At 36.5% G+C, this 19,934-nt stretch overlaps 1 protein-coding gene across 2 annotated transcripts in view; it reads left to right on the top strand.

Moving 5' to 3' along the window:
- Window positions 1-17,347: 17,347 nt before the first annotated feature.
- Window positions 17,348-19,934, top strand: part of LOC109089622 (regulator of G-protein signaling 3-like) — a 57,229-nt gene continuing 54,642 nt past the window's right edge. The window contains exon 1 of one of the 2 annotated variants that reach the window (XR_006159808.1): window positions 17,348-17,457. Coding sequence is in view for 1 of the 2 variants with exons in the window: in XM_042755786.1 (XP_042611720.1) it covers window positions 17,373-17,457 (85 nt within the window). In the remaining variant the exon portion in view is untranslated. The remainder of the gene's footprint in view (window positions 17,458-19,934) is intronic. The other variant, XM_042755786.1, reaches the window with a different exon arrangement.

Genomic DNA, 19,934 nt, shown 5'->3' with positions numbered 1-19,934 from the left:
ACTCCCCATTGAAAGTTGTAGCGTTGGACATTACAGCCAAGTATGCGTTACCCATTACTCGGAAATCGTGATCTTCTTTTAACCATACAAAGTGCACACACACAGCAGGGGACCAACAAAACACCGTGAACACACACCTGGAGCAGTGGGCAGCCATTTATGCTGCGGCGCCCCGGGGAGGCAGTTGGGGGTTCGATGCCTTGCTCAAGGGCACCTCAGTCATGGTATTGAAGGTGGAAAGAGTGCTGTACATTGACTCCCCCACCTACAATTCCTGCCGGCCCAAGACTCGAACTCACAACCCTTGGATTGCAAGTAGGTTTTTTTTACACCAGTTTTCATAACGTAGACAGGGTGAGTGTATATCTAAGGTCTTTGGTGTTTATTTAGCCCCTAATTGATATACTGTTATAAATTTTGTACACTAGATGAGGGTAAAAATAAACCATGCATGAGTATTAGATATTATACTGTATCAATTATTATATTGATTTGTGCTTATTGTTGAAAGAGCAACTTCTGATGAAATGTAAAAATAAAATAATTGTAATTAAATATTTTTTTTTTAAATCATTTTAACCATGGATAAACCAACAAAAATATGATGAAAATGTGTGAGTTTCCACTAACTAAAACTCTTGGGACATTTAATTGATTTAAAACTTGACTAAATCTAAGCAAACATTACAAGTTGACATATATGATAAAAACTAAAAAGTTACATTAAACACAGGACTAAGACTAAGGACTAAAATAAAAAATACCTGACAAAATTAACACTAGCCTGAACCTGCATTCAGCATAGTAAATGAATGGGCGTGGAGCCCCCCCCCAATGTAGCACCAGTATAACTCGACAACATTTTGTGTTTAGTTTATTTTCCTGACCGACAACTGAAGCTCATTATTCGATCATTAACCAATAAGATTTTAACCTATCATTTTTTTTTTCAGGGCTTTAGCTTTAGATGCGCAAATAGCAGGATAAAAAACAAGGCAATGAGGGATTCTAGGGCTGCCCCCTAATAAGTCAACTAACCGTTAGTCAATGAGAAGAGGCTTGTCGACCAAAATTGTTTATTAGTGTGCTTAGTCGGCAGAGAAATAAAAAAATCCAAAGTAAGTGGTGAGGTCACGCAGTCCAGTGGGACAGATCATTACCTGCTGGATTCTGTGTGGTAATACAGTACATCCAACAGTCACCTATTATTTATTGACACCTCAAATATGGTTTATCATCTGAAATATGTAAGTAGTAACAACAATCTTACATGGCCGCTCAATCTAATGTTAACCTAGAAAAGTGTGCGCTATAAGTGTGGTGTGGGAGATTGAAAGCTGAACAGTAGCGAGCTCACAGCATGACTGATGCACTCACTTGCTCTTAAAATACTCTGTCATTTTTGGTCATACCGATAAGAGTAATACATCTTTTTAATCTGTAGAAAGCCTCTAGTTCTATGTTATTTTTGTGCAAAAAGTATATAGCTTTGATTAGCTTTTTTTTTTTTGAGAGAGGAGAGAGTTCATCTTGATGTAACGTCTTTTGTGTTCTTGTGTCGTGTTGTGGACTTTTCAGTTAAGTTCCTGTCTCTTGTTTCACCTGATTGTTTGCAGCCTGTATCTTGTTAGGCTGTTACCCCTGTTAGTATATGCAGTCCTTTGTGTTTCCTGTTTAGTTTGTCATTTCATAGGATGATTTACATCAGTTGAGCTTATGTTTGTTTTTTGGTTTTTCCAGCTTCCTTTATTTTGTTATATTTAATAAACACTGCCATTGGATCCTGCCCTCTCCAGTCTTTTAGTTTACCCAATGTGATCTTTGTGGTTTGTGAGATGAAACTGAAGTCAAACGTCCATTCAAAAAGCAGAGCATGCTTAACATTTATTAAATACCATCCTAAGTTGTTTTGCACTCATGTTTTGTTTATTTATACTTTTACATTTGTCTAAGGAATAAACTACATTCAGTTGTTCAGTAGAATCTACAATGTCTGGCTCATCAAAAATGGTAAAATATTTGTCTGTAGAATTCCTTCACTGACAAACCAGAATATGGAATTTATTTTTTGTTGCTTCTCTGATGGACAGCTGCGGTGTCTTATATTTTCCAGCAGGTGGCAGTGGTGTTGTATGCATGTGAGTTTGTGTGTGTCTTTTAGGTGACCATTCTATGAGGAAAGGATGGCTTTGGGTTCACCATCTGCTCTGACTCGCCTGTTCGTATACAAGCAGTCGATCCAGGCAAGAATTGCTCTGTGATGGTGTGTGCGCGTGTTTGCATTTTTGCCAGAGGAACTAAAGGCTCAGCATGTGTGATATTTCTTGATCATGGCTCATTAAGCATTAAGGTCAAATATGGGTCAGTGTGTGTGTGTGTGTGTGTGTTAGGCCACATGACACGCAGCTGATAAACACTCACTGTTATGTCACTATTTAAAGTGTCAGAATGCCACCCATGTAATTGATGCAGTCACATAGATTGTGTATGGATGTGTTTAAGTGTCTGTCAGGCCACATGAGTCAAAGCTGATTAACACTTACTGTTATGTCATTATGTTGTGTGTGTGTTCTCTCAGGTGGTCCAGCGGACCAGGCCGGTTTTCAGCAGTTGGACACTGTGTTGCAGTTAAATGGTCAACCTGTAAAACACTGGAAGTGTGTAGATCTTGCAAATGCTATTAGGTACATGTAATACTCTTTATATTCAGAGCACTGACCAGTATTTTTGAGTTTTTGTACAGTGAATTACAGTTTTTCTCTATCACTTTGACTCAGTTCTTGATTGAAAGTTTTTTTTTCTTCCTCAAAACAAGTTCAGATGTCTGAACAATTACTTTCTTGTTCACATCAGATTTGAATTTCTTTGATTTTTAAACAAATTGCATGTGTTTTGGCATACTTGTGCAAATGAGTAAGTACAGTTGTCTACGATTTGCACATTAACTAAATGCACATGACTTGTTGATCAAAACTGATGAGTTGATTCTTAGTGAAATTGTCAAACTCTTCACAATTACAAAACATTCTTTCATCACATGAGCCATCACATGCAAGATGATCCATTTAATCATCAAAATCTGTCAGACATGCGTGTATATTCCATAAATATCTGAATGGTTGTAATGTCTGCAAAGTTGGCAAATGGCTTACCATTAGGGTTGCAAAGGGGCAAATAAATAAATAAATATTACCAGAATTTTTTTATTACCGGATAATTACCAGATTATTTGGAAAATGTACAGTATTTTTGGAAACTTTCGGAACCTTAAACAGTAGCAGCTACAGCAGTACTATATAAATACATTATATTTGTACAGGACATTTATCTGTAGAAACATGTTACCTTTAAACTGAAAATTCACAGTTTCTTGTTGTGGAAGAGCAATAGGAAGATAAGAATGTGTGGTGGTGGTGTTAGGGGAAAACAATAGAGCAGGGATCTCCAACACTGCTCCTGGAGAGCTACCATCCTGCAGACTTCATTTCCAAAGCTGCTCCAACACACCTGGATGTAATTAGCTCTCCAGTGTTTTTCTTTATTTTTTTATTTTAATTTTTTATTCATTGACATCCGACCTTGATGGACTGAAGATTTCCATGTCAGAGAAGGCAGAGCCACAGAGTCACACTTACTTACTACCAAATTGCCACATAACAATGGTAGTTCAAAGGTGCTTACCAGCATGAGCAAATTTTTCTGGAATTTTCATTTTGACAAGCTGTTTTAAACACTCAGAAGTCCAAGTGAACTTCGTTTTGGCCTGATTTTGTTCAAAATGACATCACAATAGTTCGCTGATTTCGCTCGAAGTATATCAGGACCTTTTGGGACTTCGAAAGAGCTTGCCAAATCAAGCTTTCTGGAAATGTTCACTCCGGTTGGTAAACACCTTTCAAATGACCATTAGTCTGCGGCGATTACATAACAACTAGGTGTGTTCTGTCACTTTGCCTTCTTTGATGTGGAACTATTCAATGCTAAGGCAGTGCACATAAACAAACTCAATACTTGTGAGTCAGCTCCTTTTGATGTTTGCTTTTCTTTCCACTTTTGTTCTTTTATCTTTCACTCTCTCCAGAAATAGTCTTAGTGAGATCACAATGGTAGTTTGGCGTACAGGACCCTCTGTTAAAACCAATTTTGAGGGGTTAATCCATCATCCATCTTACAAGTCCTCTAACAATGACACTCCGGTTTCCCCGGCTAAAGCCAAGAGCAGGGACAAAACTCCACCACTTCCACCTCTGCCTGCACACCACTGCACCAGCTGTAGGATTGTAGTCAACGGCTCAGAGGGAGTGGGTGGTGGAAGGAGTGGAGCGGGAATCCTGTGGGGAGAACGGAGGACTGCAGTAGACGGCAAGACTAGCACTCTTAGAGGAACGCGTGTGAAAGCATCAAAAGGGGACAATTATATCATCCTGTCACCTATAAACCCTGGAAGTCAGGTAGATCAAAGAATAGTTCATCAGTATGGGATCTCATGGCTGCTTTATATCTCAGTATGATATCAAAATGTGATAAGAGATTTCCATGTGTATTTCCATGTGTAAATTTTGCTATGTAGAAAAAAAAGCAAAACCAAGTATGCTGCCTTGCTTTCTACTGTCTACATAGGCAGGGATTGGCAAATTTAGGTCCATTCCTAATCAAATACACCTGAAAAATCTAACCAAAGTCATTAGGATTACTTGTAGCTCCATCCCAAATTTTTTTAATTTTGACATTTTTATGTTTAATGCAATGCTTATTTGTATAATTTATCATGCCCTGTCTGCTACCATGGATTATTATTATTTTTTTTTTTCTTTCACAAAGTAGTAGGTTCTAAATTCAATCTTAAATCTGAAATAAATTTTAGCATGAATTTTTTGGTGACTCAAAACCCAGATTTTATAGAAAAATTTGTATGGGTTACAGAATGAGACCTACTGAATAATTATTATTATTATTATTTTTTTGTAACCAAGCATGTATTAGTAATTCATTGAAAAGCCATACAAAACTTTATTAAAGGGTTGGCTCAACCAAAAATGAAAATTAGGCTGCCTTTTACTCACCTCCGAGGCATTCTAGGTGTGTATGACTTTCTTCTTTCAGATGAATCCAGTCGGAGTTATATTAAAAATTGTCTTTGATCTTTCAAGCTCTATCATTGCAGTCAGCGGGTGTTGCATTGCTTCAGTCCAAAAGACGTGAAATAAAAAGTGCCCTTCCATTAAAAAAAAGTGTCTCACACGGCTCGGGGGGGGGGGGGGGGGGGTGTAGTGGCGTGGCAAGGCCTCCTGTAGCGAATCAATGCATTTTTGTAAGAAAAATATCCATATTCAAAATGTAATAATCACTTGAATATAGCTTGCGCTAATTGTTGTAAACGAAAAGCAGTTCCGGGGGAATTACGTATGAGGTCAGCTTTGTGCATACACCGCTCAGAAGTGACACACACGGAAACACAGCGGAGAGATCAAAACAAAAATAATGGTCACTAATTAGAAGTTCAAAACGAGGATTTGTAAAGAAGAATGTTGGAGGATTTTGATATAAGCCAAGGGGAGACTGGTTTCCTTTGCTAAAGTAAGGAAACTTAGCTTCTTTTGATCCTGTAAACAAATGTTGGTTTTCATGGGACTCACCGCCGCATGCGCAACGCTGCGGCGCTGCATCCCCATACTTTTCATGCTCTCTTTTTTCTATACTCTTATGGATATATGGATATAAACTGTCTTTACCTTAAGTAGAGCTATTCACAGGGCCGTATACATGATAAAGATCTGTTGTATCACTGACAAAATAACAGAAGAAATTTCCAAGTTTAGTTTCCTAAAATGCAACTAGGTAAATAATCACCTCATCCAGCACTCTCTTTGTTTTCTGTTTGATAAAGTAAGTATCATGTTACTATTCCGATATGAGTAGCCACTGGAAATCCACATGAAATCAAACTGAATCACAAACAATTTCAGTCCATTTTGAATAATTAGATCAAAATAATTTATTCGCAAACCTGGCATCATTCAAATCTAAACAGCTGTCAGAAAACGCATGACATTATTGCTGAAATACTGTCAGGAAAAAACAATTCTCAGGTCAGCTGTATTTCACAGTGCCCAAGTAAAAAGGCCAGGGGCTAGGGCAGGGGTGTCAAGCTCAATTCCTGGAGGGCCAGAGCCACTTTCACACTGCACGTTGATCCCGAAAAATTGACGGGTTGCCTTCTGTGTGAACACAAACACGTCCCGGGATTGATTCCGGAATCGATCCCAGGTTGAGGACCTAGTAACATTGTCGGGTTTAGTCCCGGAATGAGCTCTGTGTGAACAAAAGCCCGAACCAATGCCGTAATGGATGTGTCATAGTGATGACGCACGTTATGTGTGCGACTCTTTTATTGGGTGTTTTGAAGGCAGATCAACGTTCGCAACGAAAAAAAAAATATGTGCAAACTGTAATGAAACAGAGATCAGTTCCTCACTATACGTGCTGAAGCTGAGATTGTTCGTCAGCTTAAGTGAAAGTTAACGTGCCTAACGTTTTCGACTTGTGCATTACATGTCACATCCTGATGTCATATGTGTCATTACAGGACCTTTACGAGTTGTGTGTGAATGCAAGCACAGATTCCGGGAAATCACTGGCAGTGTCAAGGAACCAAAATCTAACGATCCGGGAACAATTGCCGGGACACATTACCTGTGTATTATCCGGAATCTCAGTGTGAAAGGGGCTATATTTTAGATTCAACCCTAATTAAACACACCTGATCCAACTAATCAAGTCTTTCAGGCTTATTTGAAAGCTACATGGTATATGTTTTGAAGCAGGGGTTGGAACAAAACTCTGCAGGGCTCCGGCCCTCCAGGAACTGAGTTTGACACCCCTGGGCTAGTGAAGGAATTGTTTTTTAAGTTTTTGGGATATTGCTTTTAAAAAACATTTAACACTTAAAGTGTTTGGTTTCAGGTGAGATTGGCCATGGCGGGGGGGAAATTTATCAGCAGACAGCAATGGTAAATTTTACATCAAGTAACCTGTTTACAGGGTCTAGGGTTGTCATATTTGCTTTTCTGTACTATTTATTTATCCTTCTGTTATCTGACTAAAACCTCACCTACAGTCTTTACTTTCTACCAGGTGGCCAGATGCTTCCCACACCTCAGGTGTCTGTTCCTCTCCCTCCGGCTGCTAGTGCCCAGTCAGCCCCTGGACTGGCAAGCAGAACATGTTTTCTGCGTCACTCTGGCAACAGTAATTCCAAAACACAGCACAGCGGAAACTACCTACAGAACTCAAACTTTGCAAACTACCAGAACTGCACCATTGTGAGATCACACTTGCCTCATTCCCACTATGGTACCTACGTTAAAATGACACCCAAAATCCTTATCTTCCCCATCTTTGTGCAGGTAAATCTTCCATATCTTCAAAATAAGGACAATCATTAAATAAAAAGATCTTCTGAAGTCTAGTAGTGATCTATTCTGAGATACTTATTTTTGAGATCCCAGATTTTACATTGGACATTAAGAGGCAGCCCCAACTGTACTAAACTTGTTTATAATGCAAAAGTTTTAAAATGTTCTTCCTAAACCTACAATTCTTTAATATTACCATGAGCTATATAGGACCAACAATATGAAGAATTATGAATAGAAATATGAATAGGAATATGAATAGTTCATAAAGTAACTGTCTCTAAATCTTTCTTGTTCTCGGCAGCCAATAATTCATCAATACCAAAACATTAATCTTATTTATTCTCATTGCAAGTGAATAAGTATTTAATGTACCATTTTTCCCCCATGGTTTTTGTAGATTGAAAGCGTGTCCCGCAACCTGTCCGATTAAGTCTAAGCACTTATATACAAACACAGTGTCAGAAATTGCAAGTTACAGTGTACTATTTCAGAAAAAATGTGGTAAGAGATGGTATGTTTACTGTGTGGATTAAGTACACTCTAAAGAGCAGTACTGCTAGTTTAGCAAATTTGCTGTATGTATGTTAGTAGTGATTATGGTTCTTCTATAACCTTCTTCAAACCATGGCTGTAAGATTATACAGTAAATGTTATGTGAGTTATTAAGTCAAAAGTGGCTTACCTTGTAAAACTGATTTAGAGTCTGTCTCTTTGTCTTCTGAAGCCTGTAGATCTGTGTAGCCCCAAAACAGAACACTGATGATCTCTGAAGAAATGATTCTATATGAGACCAAACATTTTTCTGTAAAGGTAAGAGATACTCTGCATATTGTGAATGTTCATTTAGGGCATTTTAGACTTGAAATTGTTATCCAGAACCCCTCTAAATTTAGTGCAATTTTATAACTTTATAAATGTGGATTCAAGTGATTTTTACTGGAATACAATGAACTTTATGGATGATATTACATTTCTCCCTCTTTTCCCTTCTTGGTCAATGTCCAGTGTATACTCATTCACACCCTTCTGGCCCTACATGAAAGAGAGATTTAGTCTTTCTATCTTTATTTTTGACCTGCTGGGTCTCTCTTGTGCAGTTTTACTTTAAAGGTGTATTGATGTGATAGTCCGAGGAAAAAAAAAAAGAAAAAAAAAAAAGAAAGAACAAAGCATGAATTAATTGCAAACATTCAAAACAAAGGATATTCAGTACTTGTAGTAGCAAGATGGACATGACAGTACAAAATATCAAATGGAAACTGAATAAGGTGATAAAAAACAGAAATGCAGAAAAAAATGGTAAAAAAAGATAAAAACAAGGGAAATAAATAAAGAAATTGCAAGGTCCATCCAATTGGCCCAATGAAGGTGTCCAATGGGGGCTGAAGGTTTCCAGCATGTTCTGTCTTTCAGTGTGCAAAGTAATTTAATTTAAAATTAATTCTAATCTGACTCCATTTTATTATGATCTAAAATTTAGATTGAAATGCAAATTGTTTTGTTTGTCCATTTCTAATTATTATTATTATTATTTTTGATTCATACTCTTTATTTTCTTCAATGGTCAAAACTGAGAAGGAATATTTCTTAGTATAAAACTGCAAACACTTAATGTGTAATAGAAAGTAACTAAAAAGATAACTTTTACTCAAATCGTTGCAGTTCATTTTCAGCTATAGCACACATGTATGTGCTGTAGTATTTAACACAGAAATCATCACTGTATCAGCAATTTCACATTTACTGTCTTCAAATAAAGCAGCAGAACATCAGTGTTTGTGGCTCATCATTGACTAAAGCACAGGCTCTACTCTCCAGCACAATGGTGAACCACAAAACTACATTAAACTAACATATCTCTCTTGTGCAAAAACACATTAATACAGTTGAGTTCAGTATTTACTCTCCTTATCAATGTATGACTTTTGCACACAAATTTTTTCTATGGATGTTCACAAATATTTCAGTCAAATTAACTTTTTTTCATTTGGTAAATCTGACTCTAACATTTTACAGTATATTGCTGTGCTGCCAGTAAATAACTGTTTTTCTACAGATTGTTGCCATAAATTAATTACAGTTTATTACTGTTAAATTATGTTTCATGCTTTTTTTTCTTCATCTTAAATCTTTAACCCTTTAAACCCCAGACCAAAATCCTCAGTTTTAAATGAACACTTATAACGTGTGCACACTACAGAGTTTTAGAGTAACAATGAATCAGTGAAGTTAATGAGATAATTCTGTGATTAATTAAGTGATGATTGAGCATTAGTGATGATGGAAAGAGAAACACAAGAACTACAACTGACTTTAGCCCACAGCCGTAGATGAAATCAACTGAAATAAAAGGCATGAAATCTCTCAAGATCTGATTAAACAACTCCTAAAACAGCTTCACATTACTAACCAGACTGACTTTATTTCTGTCAGATGTCTACAAAAGATCTTATTGAGAGTTGCAGAGATTTAGATGTTTTTTTTCTGCTTCCATGATGGAGATCAGCACTGCTGAGCCCTCAGTTATGAAAGACCGTTAAAAAGACATCACTCATTTAAAAAACAAACAAAAAAAAACAAAAACAAAAAAAATTTAGACAGACACATCAAGATTCAGTGTATGAATCAATACAATGCTTACAATCCACAAAATAAACAGATCAGCTCTGAACATCACAAAACATGCTACTAAGACAAAAAAAAAAAAAAAAAAAAAGTAAAAATACATGCACATAGTAAGAATTCAAGAAAATAAGTGGACAATTCAGCGGCATAATTTATTCATGCCGCAATGCATGCTGGGAGTCATGGATGAGTTTTGTCCTATGCTGGTATCCAGCATGCATTGCATCATGAAGCTTTTGATTGTCACCATTGTTGAGATTAATATGTTAACTGTTGATGTCTCTCTTTGAGTGTTAATGACATGGTAGTTTCAAAATGTTTTAAACCTAAAACTGTTTTTAAATCCTTATGTTCTGGTTGTTACATCATTGATAATCTTATACTGTAAATCAAAGAAAAATAAAATACATATAATACATTCATATAACTACACTCCTAATGAATCCAACAACACTCTAAGTCAGTCTAGTAGATTATGGCTATTAGAAACAAGCAGCATCACTTTACCAACCAAAAAACAAATTTGCTATAACAGGTGCATCTTAAAGACACAGTTAAAGCAATCAAACAAAAGCTAATGTTCAAAAGTCGAGGGTCAGGAGCACAACTAAAGCAAACACTGATCTCAGCAATGGTAACAACAAATGAAACAATAAACACATCATCGTCTAAATCGCTGTAACTCTCAATTATATCTTCTGTAGACATCTGACAGAAATAAAGTCAGTCTGGTTAGTAATGAGTGATGATGTTAGTGATGTTTGTTGAGTTGTTTAAATCTTCAGTTGATTTCTTCTGAGGCTGTGGCTGAAGTCAGATGTAGTTCTTGTGGGTGTCTTGTTTCTCTTTCCATCAGTGATTCTGCTTGTTAACAGGAAGTGTTCATCAGTGTCTGAATTCACTCATTAGTTTTCATTGTCTCTGTCAGGTGGACTATATTAGTAAACTCATGTAGAGAATAGTGAATGAGGTTGTAGGGTGTGATTTGAAACGTCGACTTTGAACGCTGTTAATTCACGATATATAGCAGCAGGCTACTTTCTAGAAAATGATGAATATTACACAGAATGCACTGTTTTAATGAAAAACAGCAAGTTACTGTCAAAATTTGGCCATTTTTTCAGTGATTTTTAACAGTGTATCATCAATAAATGAAATAAGCTTAAAATGAAAATAATAATAATCGGTAAGCCTTTCTTGGAAAGATGGTGAACCGCCATCCCCTCATAATAATTTCTCTCCCTATTTACCTATCTATCCATTCCAGAGAAAAGTTGAATTTAGTACACAATTTGGGATTCAACCAAAAACATGAAGCTGTGTTCAAGAAGGGGTTAAACTTAAATATTTTTGCTATTCTTTTCCAAATTTATTGGAGATGTGATATTAGTTAAAGTGAAAGTGACGTGACATGTGGCCAAGTATGTTAAAGCTCTGCATTTATCTCATCCTAAGTGCACACGCACACACGCACGCACGCACGCACGCACGCACGCACGCACGCACGCACGCACGCACGCACGCACACACAGACACACGCACACACACCCCCAGAGCAGTGGGCAGCCATATTTTGCTGCAGCGCCAGGGAGCAGTTGGGGGTTCGGTGCCTTGCTCAAGGGCACCTCAGTCGTGGTATTGATGAGTGGAGAGAGCGCTTTAACATTCACTTCCCCCACCCACAATCCCTGCTGGTACGAGACTCACAACATTTGGGTTACGAGTCCGAGTCTTTAATCATTAGGCCATGACCTCCCCATATTAATCCCCCATATTAATCACCCATATTAATGGGTAAGACTGCACTTTTTGAGGTAATTTAATGGAGAAGCATTGTAGTGGAAGTGGGATGGCTTGTTCCACCATTAAACCAAGGTGGGGTCCTCTCAGGGGAGAGGACCAATGAGCCAAATGTCTCAGGATGAAGGCGTAATTATAAAACAAAAGTTTGGGTGGGAAGCCCAATCCTCCGTTGTCAACCGGCTGTTGCAACTCACTCGCATGCAACCGTGGGCGCTTATTATTCCAAAGAAATTACTTGGTTAACTTTTCAAACTGTTTAAAAATATTATAAAGGAATATCTTCTGGGATTTACTAAAGTAGATAATTACTTTTTAGAAGGCAGTTCATTTTGAGAACATTCACCTTACTCCAAAGAGACAAATGAAGTCATGACCACCTCCCTACATTGTTTTTGATTTGATTTATTTTTTTATAGTAATAGTTCTACATTCAGACTTTTGAGGTAAGAAAATACCCAAGGTATCTTTATACATTGTTTGGGGCACTGGAAGGGAGCCAGATGGAAAAATGACACAGGACACAAAAGCTGTCAAATGAAGAGCTTCAGACTGCAAACTCCAGAGGGTCTAAAGCCAAGCAAAAACCACAAGAGAGATAATGGGATCCTTGACGGGTCCCTCATCAGCATTAAAATAAGAAGAAATCTGTCCATTATCTGTACTGCAGCTTGGGGTCACGTGTACAGTAATTGTAATCCATTTTAGAAAACATTTCCAAACCCAAAAGATTTTAATGTCTCAAATCAAAACTCCCACTCCACACAGTCAAAAGCTTTTTTCCACATCCAGTGAGATTGCTGCCACTGGAACATCAGTGTCAGCCATTGACCACATAATATCCTAATGTTATCTTCCCTATTTCTGTCACGTATAAAACCCACCTGATACCATGCACTAAAGAAGTAAAAACCCTGTCCAACCTGTTTTCCAGAATTTTAGAAAGCATTTTAACATCTGCAGGAATTAAAGAGATTGAACTATAACTCTTCCAATCAGACGGGTCCTTTCTAATTATTATTTATTCTGACACTTGATTATTCTAGTTAACCCTTTTTTGATATTTACTCATTCCTTAGGAATCTTTGTCGCTCAGAGTGTCTCGCGTCTGCCATTTTATGTGGACCTCAAGGTCACAAACTCGCCAGTCTAATCATTAGTCAGAGGTTATGACTAATAATATTTAATAGGTCGCCCCATGCTTATCATTCTTTAAATAGTAGTTTTGTTTAGCCCCCTGCAGTCACGTATGTACAACTCAGTTAATGCTCAACAATAATCAGAGATTATGCTAGGTTTCTATTTATCTAGCCCCCAATAGTTATATAACTATGTAAAACTTGACTAAATCTGACAAAAATAATCAGAGGTTGTGTCAGTAATATGAAATATGTTAATATTTCAATAGTATTTTTTTATCTAGCCCCTGATAGTTAAGAATAATTATTTACAACTTGAATAAAGCTCAAACTATAATCAGAGGTTATGTTAGTACTATTTATCTAGCCTCCGATAGTTTTTATACAACTTAAATAAAGCTGAGACTAAAACCAGCGGTTATGACTAGTACTATAACTAGCTCTCATGCAACTGCATACAACTTAACTAAAGTCAAGCAGTTAACCAGAAATCTAGCATCCCAACTGATGTACCCCATGCTCCATTTAACCTGAGATCTAGTGGGTACAGTACTTAACCCTGGACACAGATTTGCGAAAACATACGCCTTCACTTAATCTACCTGAGAAAATAATTTCAGAGTAAGTCAGAATAATATCAAATCAATGTATTATTAGTCAGCTAAATGTATTACGCCAACTACACAGTCAATTCAGAGATAATCACTACACAATATCAAATTCTCAAAGATAAATCTAAGAGTAAAGGATGCATATCTGATGTCAGAAAAATACATAGTATGGAGTGTGCGGACACACTCCACTCTACAGGCTCATCTGGCTGCAGAAGTGCCCTGATCTTCTTGTGTCATTTCCCTAAAGGGGTCATAGGATTAGAATTTTGAGGGTTTTTGTGATATTCTTTAGGGTCTTAATGAAAAGTCTGTAACAAAGTTTGGTTAAAATTTCTCAATGTTAGTGTAAAAAACACCTTTTTACCCTGTCAAAAACAGCTCTTTTCAGAGCAAGCCATTTTGTAGCATTTTGCTTTAAATGTTAATGAGCTCTGCTGATCCCGCCCCTCTCTTCCAAGCTGCTCTTAGAGAGACTGTTTACTTTAGCCACATTCATTGTTTAATCACCTAATTAGCACATTATTAGAGAAAGGCGATTTGCAAAGATTCATTAAAAAACCTTATACTCACTTTTTCAGGCCCCGATATACTTCAAACGAAGTTCATTTTTCTTGTTTCTCGCAAAAATAAGTTTGAAAAGGCTGAGCAACGGTATACTGTTAGCGAACTTTCCGACCCCCCCGCGCTGCTGGAAGTGGGGTGTAGATTAATATAAACATGTGTCACGATGCTGGCATGTATCCCCTAAACAAAATGATGAAATGAAGAAGTGTAGGCAATCTAGGTGTGAGACGGGCCCCAATGGTCAGAATATTATAGACAAAAGAATAATGATTAGCAGCAGTTCAGAGTCAAGTATCATGTTTGCAATACAAAAGAACCATAATCAGTCCTTTATGAGAAGTGTGAATGGTTCATAGTCTGAAAACTTTAGCATGATGAAAAAAAAAAAAAAAACCTAGGCCTACAAAAAAAAAAAAAAAAAAAAAAAAAAAAAAAAAAAAAAAAAAAAAAATATTGGAAAAAAATTGTTACTTTATTTTATTAGTGTTCATTTATTTTATTAAACTGGATAAATTGATTTGATAAAAACAAAGGTTTATTATTGTATATTTGTTTGGCATTTCATTTACTGTATACCCTTTAAATTCGCTTATTGAAAGAACAGCAGCAGCAGCAGTATGGTGTAACATTTATTTGAAACACATGTATTTGGTACTTGCTACCTTATATCTTTACTCTTTCCTTTTATTCTTTTCATGGTTTTGGAAAACTTTTCTTGGATGTTTCTCTGCATTGCTTTTTGCATAACTCCGGGTCGTCGACACCAAGCTTCGTTGCAATTTCTTTATAGGAATGAAATACTGTCTCTACATCTTTAAAGTCTGTCCGTGAGCGATCGTACAGGTGCGGATATATTTGTGCAGCTCAGCTATTCGACACTCAAGTGTATTCAGGTGTATTCTTGAATGACCTCCGCAGAATGAGGAACGAACAGAGCAAAAAACAATTACGTCAAATAAGGTGGATTTTCAGAACACACCCACCGATTGCGTAACCTTCACAGATCAATGGAATCTCAAAAGTGTTTAGGAGCCAAAGCAAACTCCCCCAGAAAGTTCGCTTTGGTGAGCCGTTCCGAACTGCCAAAACGAACTCAAAACGAACTTCGTTTTGGCCTGATTTTGTTCGGCCTGAAATGACGTCATATCAGTTCGTTCTTTGATTTCTTTTGAAGTATACCGGGGCCTTTCAACAAAATGAAAATCACCAAATCTAAAAATCTTTCTCACTTTGTCTATAAAATATGCAACAGGCTTTTTAAAATATGCATATCAATTTCACAGTCTTCAATAGACACAGCAAATACAGCTTATTTATTGCATGTAAAACATATTGTTAATGTGAATCCTGTGAGAGGACTCAGATAGCACTAACATTGGCTGTTGCTATGATATACAGACGGCAGAGCATCAGGAGTTTCAAGGAAGATCAAGGGAAAGTAGAAAACAAGAGTGGTACAAAGGGGATCTAAGAAGACAGGAAGGAAAGACAAAAATACATGTAGGACATAAAAGCGGCATGCTTAATAATTATGAACAAATAATCATAATTTTTATGATAGTTTATCTCATAATATATTGCTGCAATAATCTATTACACCATTTAGCCTAACGATTTATAAAGCAAACAGCTGTAATAGTATACAATGTAATGTTACATATCACACTGCATGACACTGCATAAACATTTACCAAAGGTCCTAGGATCTCAGCTGATGTCTCTCTTAGCTCTTTTTTCACTTTCCAATGGGAAGAAACTCCCAGTCACCATCGAGTCAGGACATCTTTGGAATTCATCACTCTTCAAAACCGGAAGAACATGAGTTTGTATGAAATTATGCTAAATGTTCGCTGGACGAACAGATTAGTTGATAGCAATTTAATTCTGCTATAGTTACTACTGGCAGCTCATATAAGTAATTGTAATTAATCATAATTAATTGTAATTATTTATATACATTTCCCTTTTGAGCTTAAATTTACTACAGAAATGGTGGAGAATGGTGGCAATCTTTTAAACGTACAAATCGTTTTTATTTGCAAGTGGACTCAGTATCAAACGTGGTGTGTTTGTTGGGGGAACATGAGAATGTGTAGTAATCTTAGACAACTTAATCCAAAAATTTTAATAAAATCCGCAAAATTCATTTGAAGAACCAAAATCAGCCAGAAATCAGTAATTATGATTAGCAGATCGGGCATCTTTCAAATCATCTCAGATGTATTAAGCAAGGTATGAAGAACAGGCCCCAGGACTGAGGCTAACAGAGCCATCCAGATAAACAAGCAGAATATGAAGAACCAGGAAAACAGGACACAAGAGAACCAGGATAAAAGGCTTAGAACTGCAGCTGTAACACATACAAGACTTCGTAAAGACTGACTGAAAACACCAGGATTATATTGGTAGAGGTAATGAGCAACAGGTGAAAACAATCAGGCATGATGAGTCCGGGCAATGGGTTATGAGAAATGAAGCCCAAGACTGATTGACAGAGGTATGGGATGCAGTTCCCTCTGGTGGTTAGCATGGGCACTCCAGCTGTGATCGAACAGACAGGTTCAGTTGGTGTAGGACTGATAAATGGATGGATGAACAAGTAAATTTTGATTATATATGCCAATCTAATACGTTAACTGCAAAAGCAGTGCAATTTCACAAAGCATTCTTTTTCTTTCTTTCTTTCTTTGTTTGTTTCTTTCTTTCTTTCTTTCTTTCTTTCTTTCTTTTAATAAACAAAGTTCTATTTAGGTTAAATGTAGAAACAGCTTAACATTTATACAAAAAATATTAGTTGATTATCTTCAACAGTCTTTAGGTGAATTATCAAGATAAATGAATTAGCAGAGAGGGAAAATGGGAAAAAAGTGTATCAGCATAATTTTAATGTAAGTAACATAATCCCACAATTAAGTTCAGTAGAAAGGTGCTGTAATGGGTTTTTATATATGATATGTTGGGTGCAGTCATATGAGAACTAAATTTAAAAAAAGCAATTATTACTGTTATTTCCATTTTTCGAGACTTGTTTTCCCTTTAATCTCTACTCATACTCTACAGCAGTGGTTCTTGTGCATCGGCAGTCACATCACATGTATTGTATATGACTCCAAATGTTCTTTTAAAACATCTGCATTTGATCCATTTTTGCTGAATTCCTCTCTCTCTCTCTTACCTCTCTAGGTAAAACAATCTTTATATACTCAGATTTGATGTTGGTGACCAGAGAGGATGAACTGGGACAATGTAACGTCCTGCAAAACCCACTGTACCTCAGACAGCTGCAGCTGCAGTATGGTGAGTGACAACTACACACATATATAATGACACTATAACAAAAAGATCTAATCTCTTCAGCATTTGGTATGGAAGCTGATGAGAATGGGTTGTGAAGCTGGAAGAAGTCTATATCAGAGTCTAGAAAGTTTTTGGCAGTGCACAGAAGATCATATCCCAACCGGGTTCATGGTTTGTGTCTAGTCTGTTTTCAGGAAGCAACACAGAAAATGAGCGTATAAATAAGTGCTGGGATCTTTATTTGAAAAGACAAAGCAGCAGAGCAAGTGAGTAGTGGTGGATGAATGCACAGCAGAAACACAGCCGTGGATGGCAGGCAAAAGATGAATGACAGGAGTTATCATAAAAACAATAATAGAGATTGATGAGTGTCAACACAATGGTAAAGTATATGAAACAAGAGGAAGGTCTTCAGGAAACTGAAGAAGGACCACAAAGCTAGAACACTGCAGAAAGTAGACAGTCTAAAATAGGCTATTTTAATAGTCCTGGTTGTAGACTAGGCAATGTGGAATTTAAGGAGTCCACAAATTTTCTGGGTGATAGCTGACAGGTGTATATGTGGTTAGAAATCAAGGGAGAGTGAGCAGAGACTGGGAGGGACTGGGAGTCTAATGGAGGTGCGACAAAAATACTCCTGGGACTGGGATCTTTGTACACTTTTTACACATTGCTGATGCTCAAGAAGGCCACACACTATATTAGGAAGCAAGAGGATGATTGGTGTAAAAAAGTATTATTTTGTCTTATGCAATATGGAATATCTGTACAGATAGCAGATTCGGCTTAAGGGAATAAAAATGGACTCAACTTTTATTCATTAACATGCCATCCATATACAAACATAACAAACTTCTGTAGCATAAACAAAACTGAAAAAAAAAGATGGTGTTCAATGATTGTGTTTTGTTTACATACCAGTGCATGTTCCACATTTTCTTCAGAATATTTTGTACTTGTCTAATACCACAATTTTTATTTTTTTATTTTATGTCTTAGGTTTTAAAATGAGGCTTTTGCTTCCTTCCTTCAGGATGGGAAGGTGGAGGAGAGGATGTTTTAATGAAACAAACAGTGTGTCACTAAAGCTCCTAACTAAGCTAAAATGGGTTGATGTCATAGCACACTCTGAAATTGTCAGAGAGCAGAGAGTGACATTTGCTGTTGAATTTAGATATTTATTTTAAACTTCAACCATTACATTTTCTTAAAGCTTTTTGTTTGCCAGATAAAATATTGAAAATGATATGCAATGGAGGAATAAACTATTTTGGAATGAAGCATTTAAAAAAAAAAAAAATCTTTACATCATGCATTTCCATTTTTTTTTTCTTGTCAGCAGGAATCTTTACCATAAAATATTAACTTGACCTACCCCCTGAGATTTTAAGTTAATATTTAACTAATTCACAAAAACATTTTGTATTTTTATAGTTCTCTGAATTTCTGTTAGAGAAGAGCGGGTTGTCACACGTTTTATCTTAGTGAATTCCAGCTATTCTCAGTGTATGTCACTTTCTTTTTAAGCATATACCTTATCATATACTGTACCCTATGCTCTTCACACTCTAATTCTGCCAGAATCTCTGAGATGATTTTTTAGATTACTCTGTCTTTACTAAGGTGACTTAACAAGAGTGTAGCTGTACAGTTAATGGGTTATATCATGGCTCAGATTATTTTCCTCTTTGAACAGTTTGATAAGAAGTGGTTGACTTCATGCCGAGATCCTAAAACAAGTAGTACAAATACAGGCTGTGGTCAATGAAGTGTCCCTTTTCTTTCTGGCTGGAATAGGGTGTAGGTTGGGTAGCAAATATCATCACAACCATGTAACAGCCATTGCATATATGTCTTTACTAATTTAGTGAGATCAGTGTGTGTGTATGAGCGTGTGACAGGATGACAGTCACAGCACAGCTAGGGAAAGAACCTGCAGGTGTCTCACAGACAGGGGACCGTACAACTGTCTCCTCTGATCAGTCCCTCTAATAATTGTTTGAATAATGGCATTAGATTGGTCATATAAAAATGACTGGAAAAATATATTTTTTGAAAATCAATATTTACCCAAATGGGTCTACAGATTATTATTTATGTATAGTTGAAATTAGTTTTAAAAAGTTACAATGTAATATAGTATTGTTGGCAATGTTAAATAATTGCAAAATGCAGTCTTCTGTGAAAATGTAATTTATAGTGGGTTAGTTGGAGAAAAACGTAAATTATGATTAATAAGTGCATTGGTGGGAAGACAGAAGCACAGAGTCTTTTGTCACATTTATACAAACTTATGCAAAAAAAAAAAAAAAACAGTTTTAAAAAACTTATGGAATTAAAGATACTGAAAGATGTCTAAGTGAAAGAAATAGTTAAAAACGACAATATGGATGATAAACGAACACTCTTGAGGGAAAGAGAGCAGTAAAGGAACAGTTCATTCAAAATGAAAATTCTGTCATTTACTCACCTTCATG

The sequence above is a fragment of the Cyprinus carpio genome, unplaced genomic scaffold (assembly GCF_018340385.1).
Source record: "Cyprinus carpio isolate SPL01 unplaced genomic scaffold, ASM1834038v1 S000006748, whole genome shotgun sequence".
NCBI lineage: Eukaryota > Metazoa > Chordata > Actinopteri > Cypriniformes > Cyprinidae > Cyprinus > Cyprinus carpio.
The sequence above is the reverse complement of the archived record's forward strand: the minus strand, read 5'-3'. Positions and strand labels throughout refer to the sequence as shown.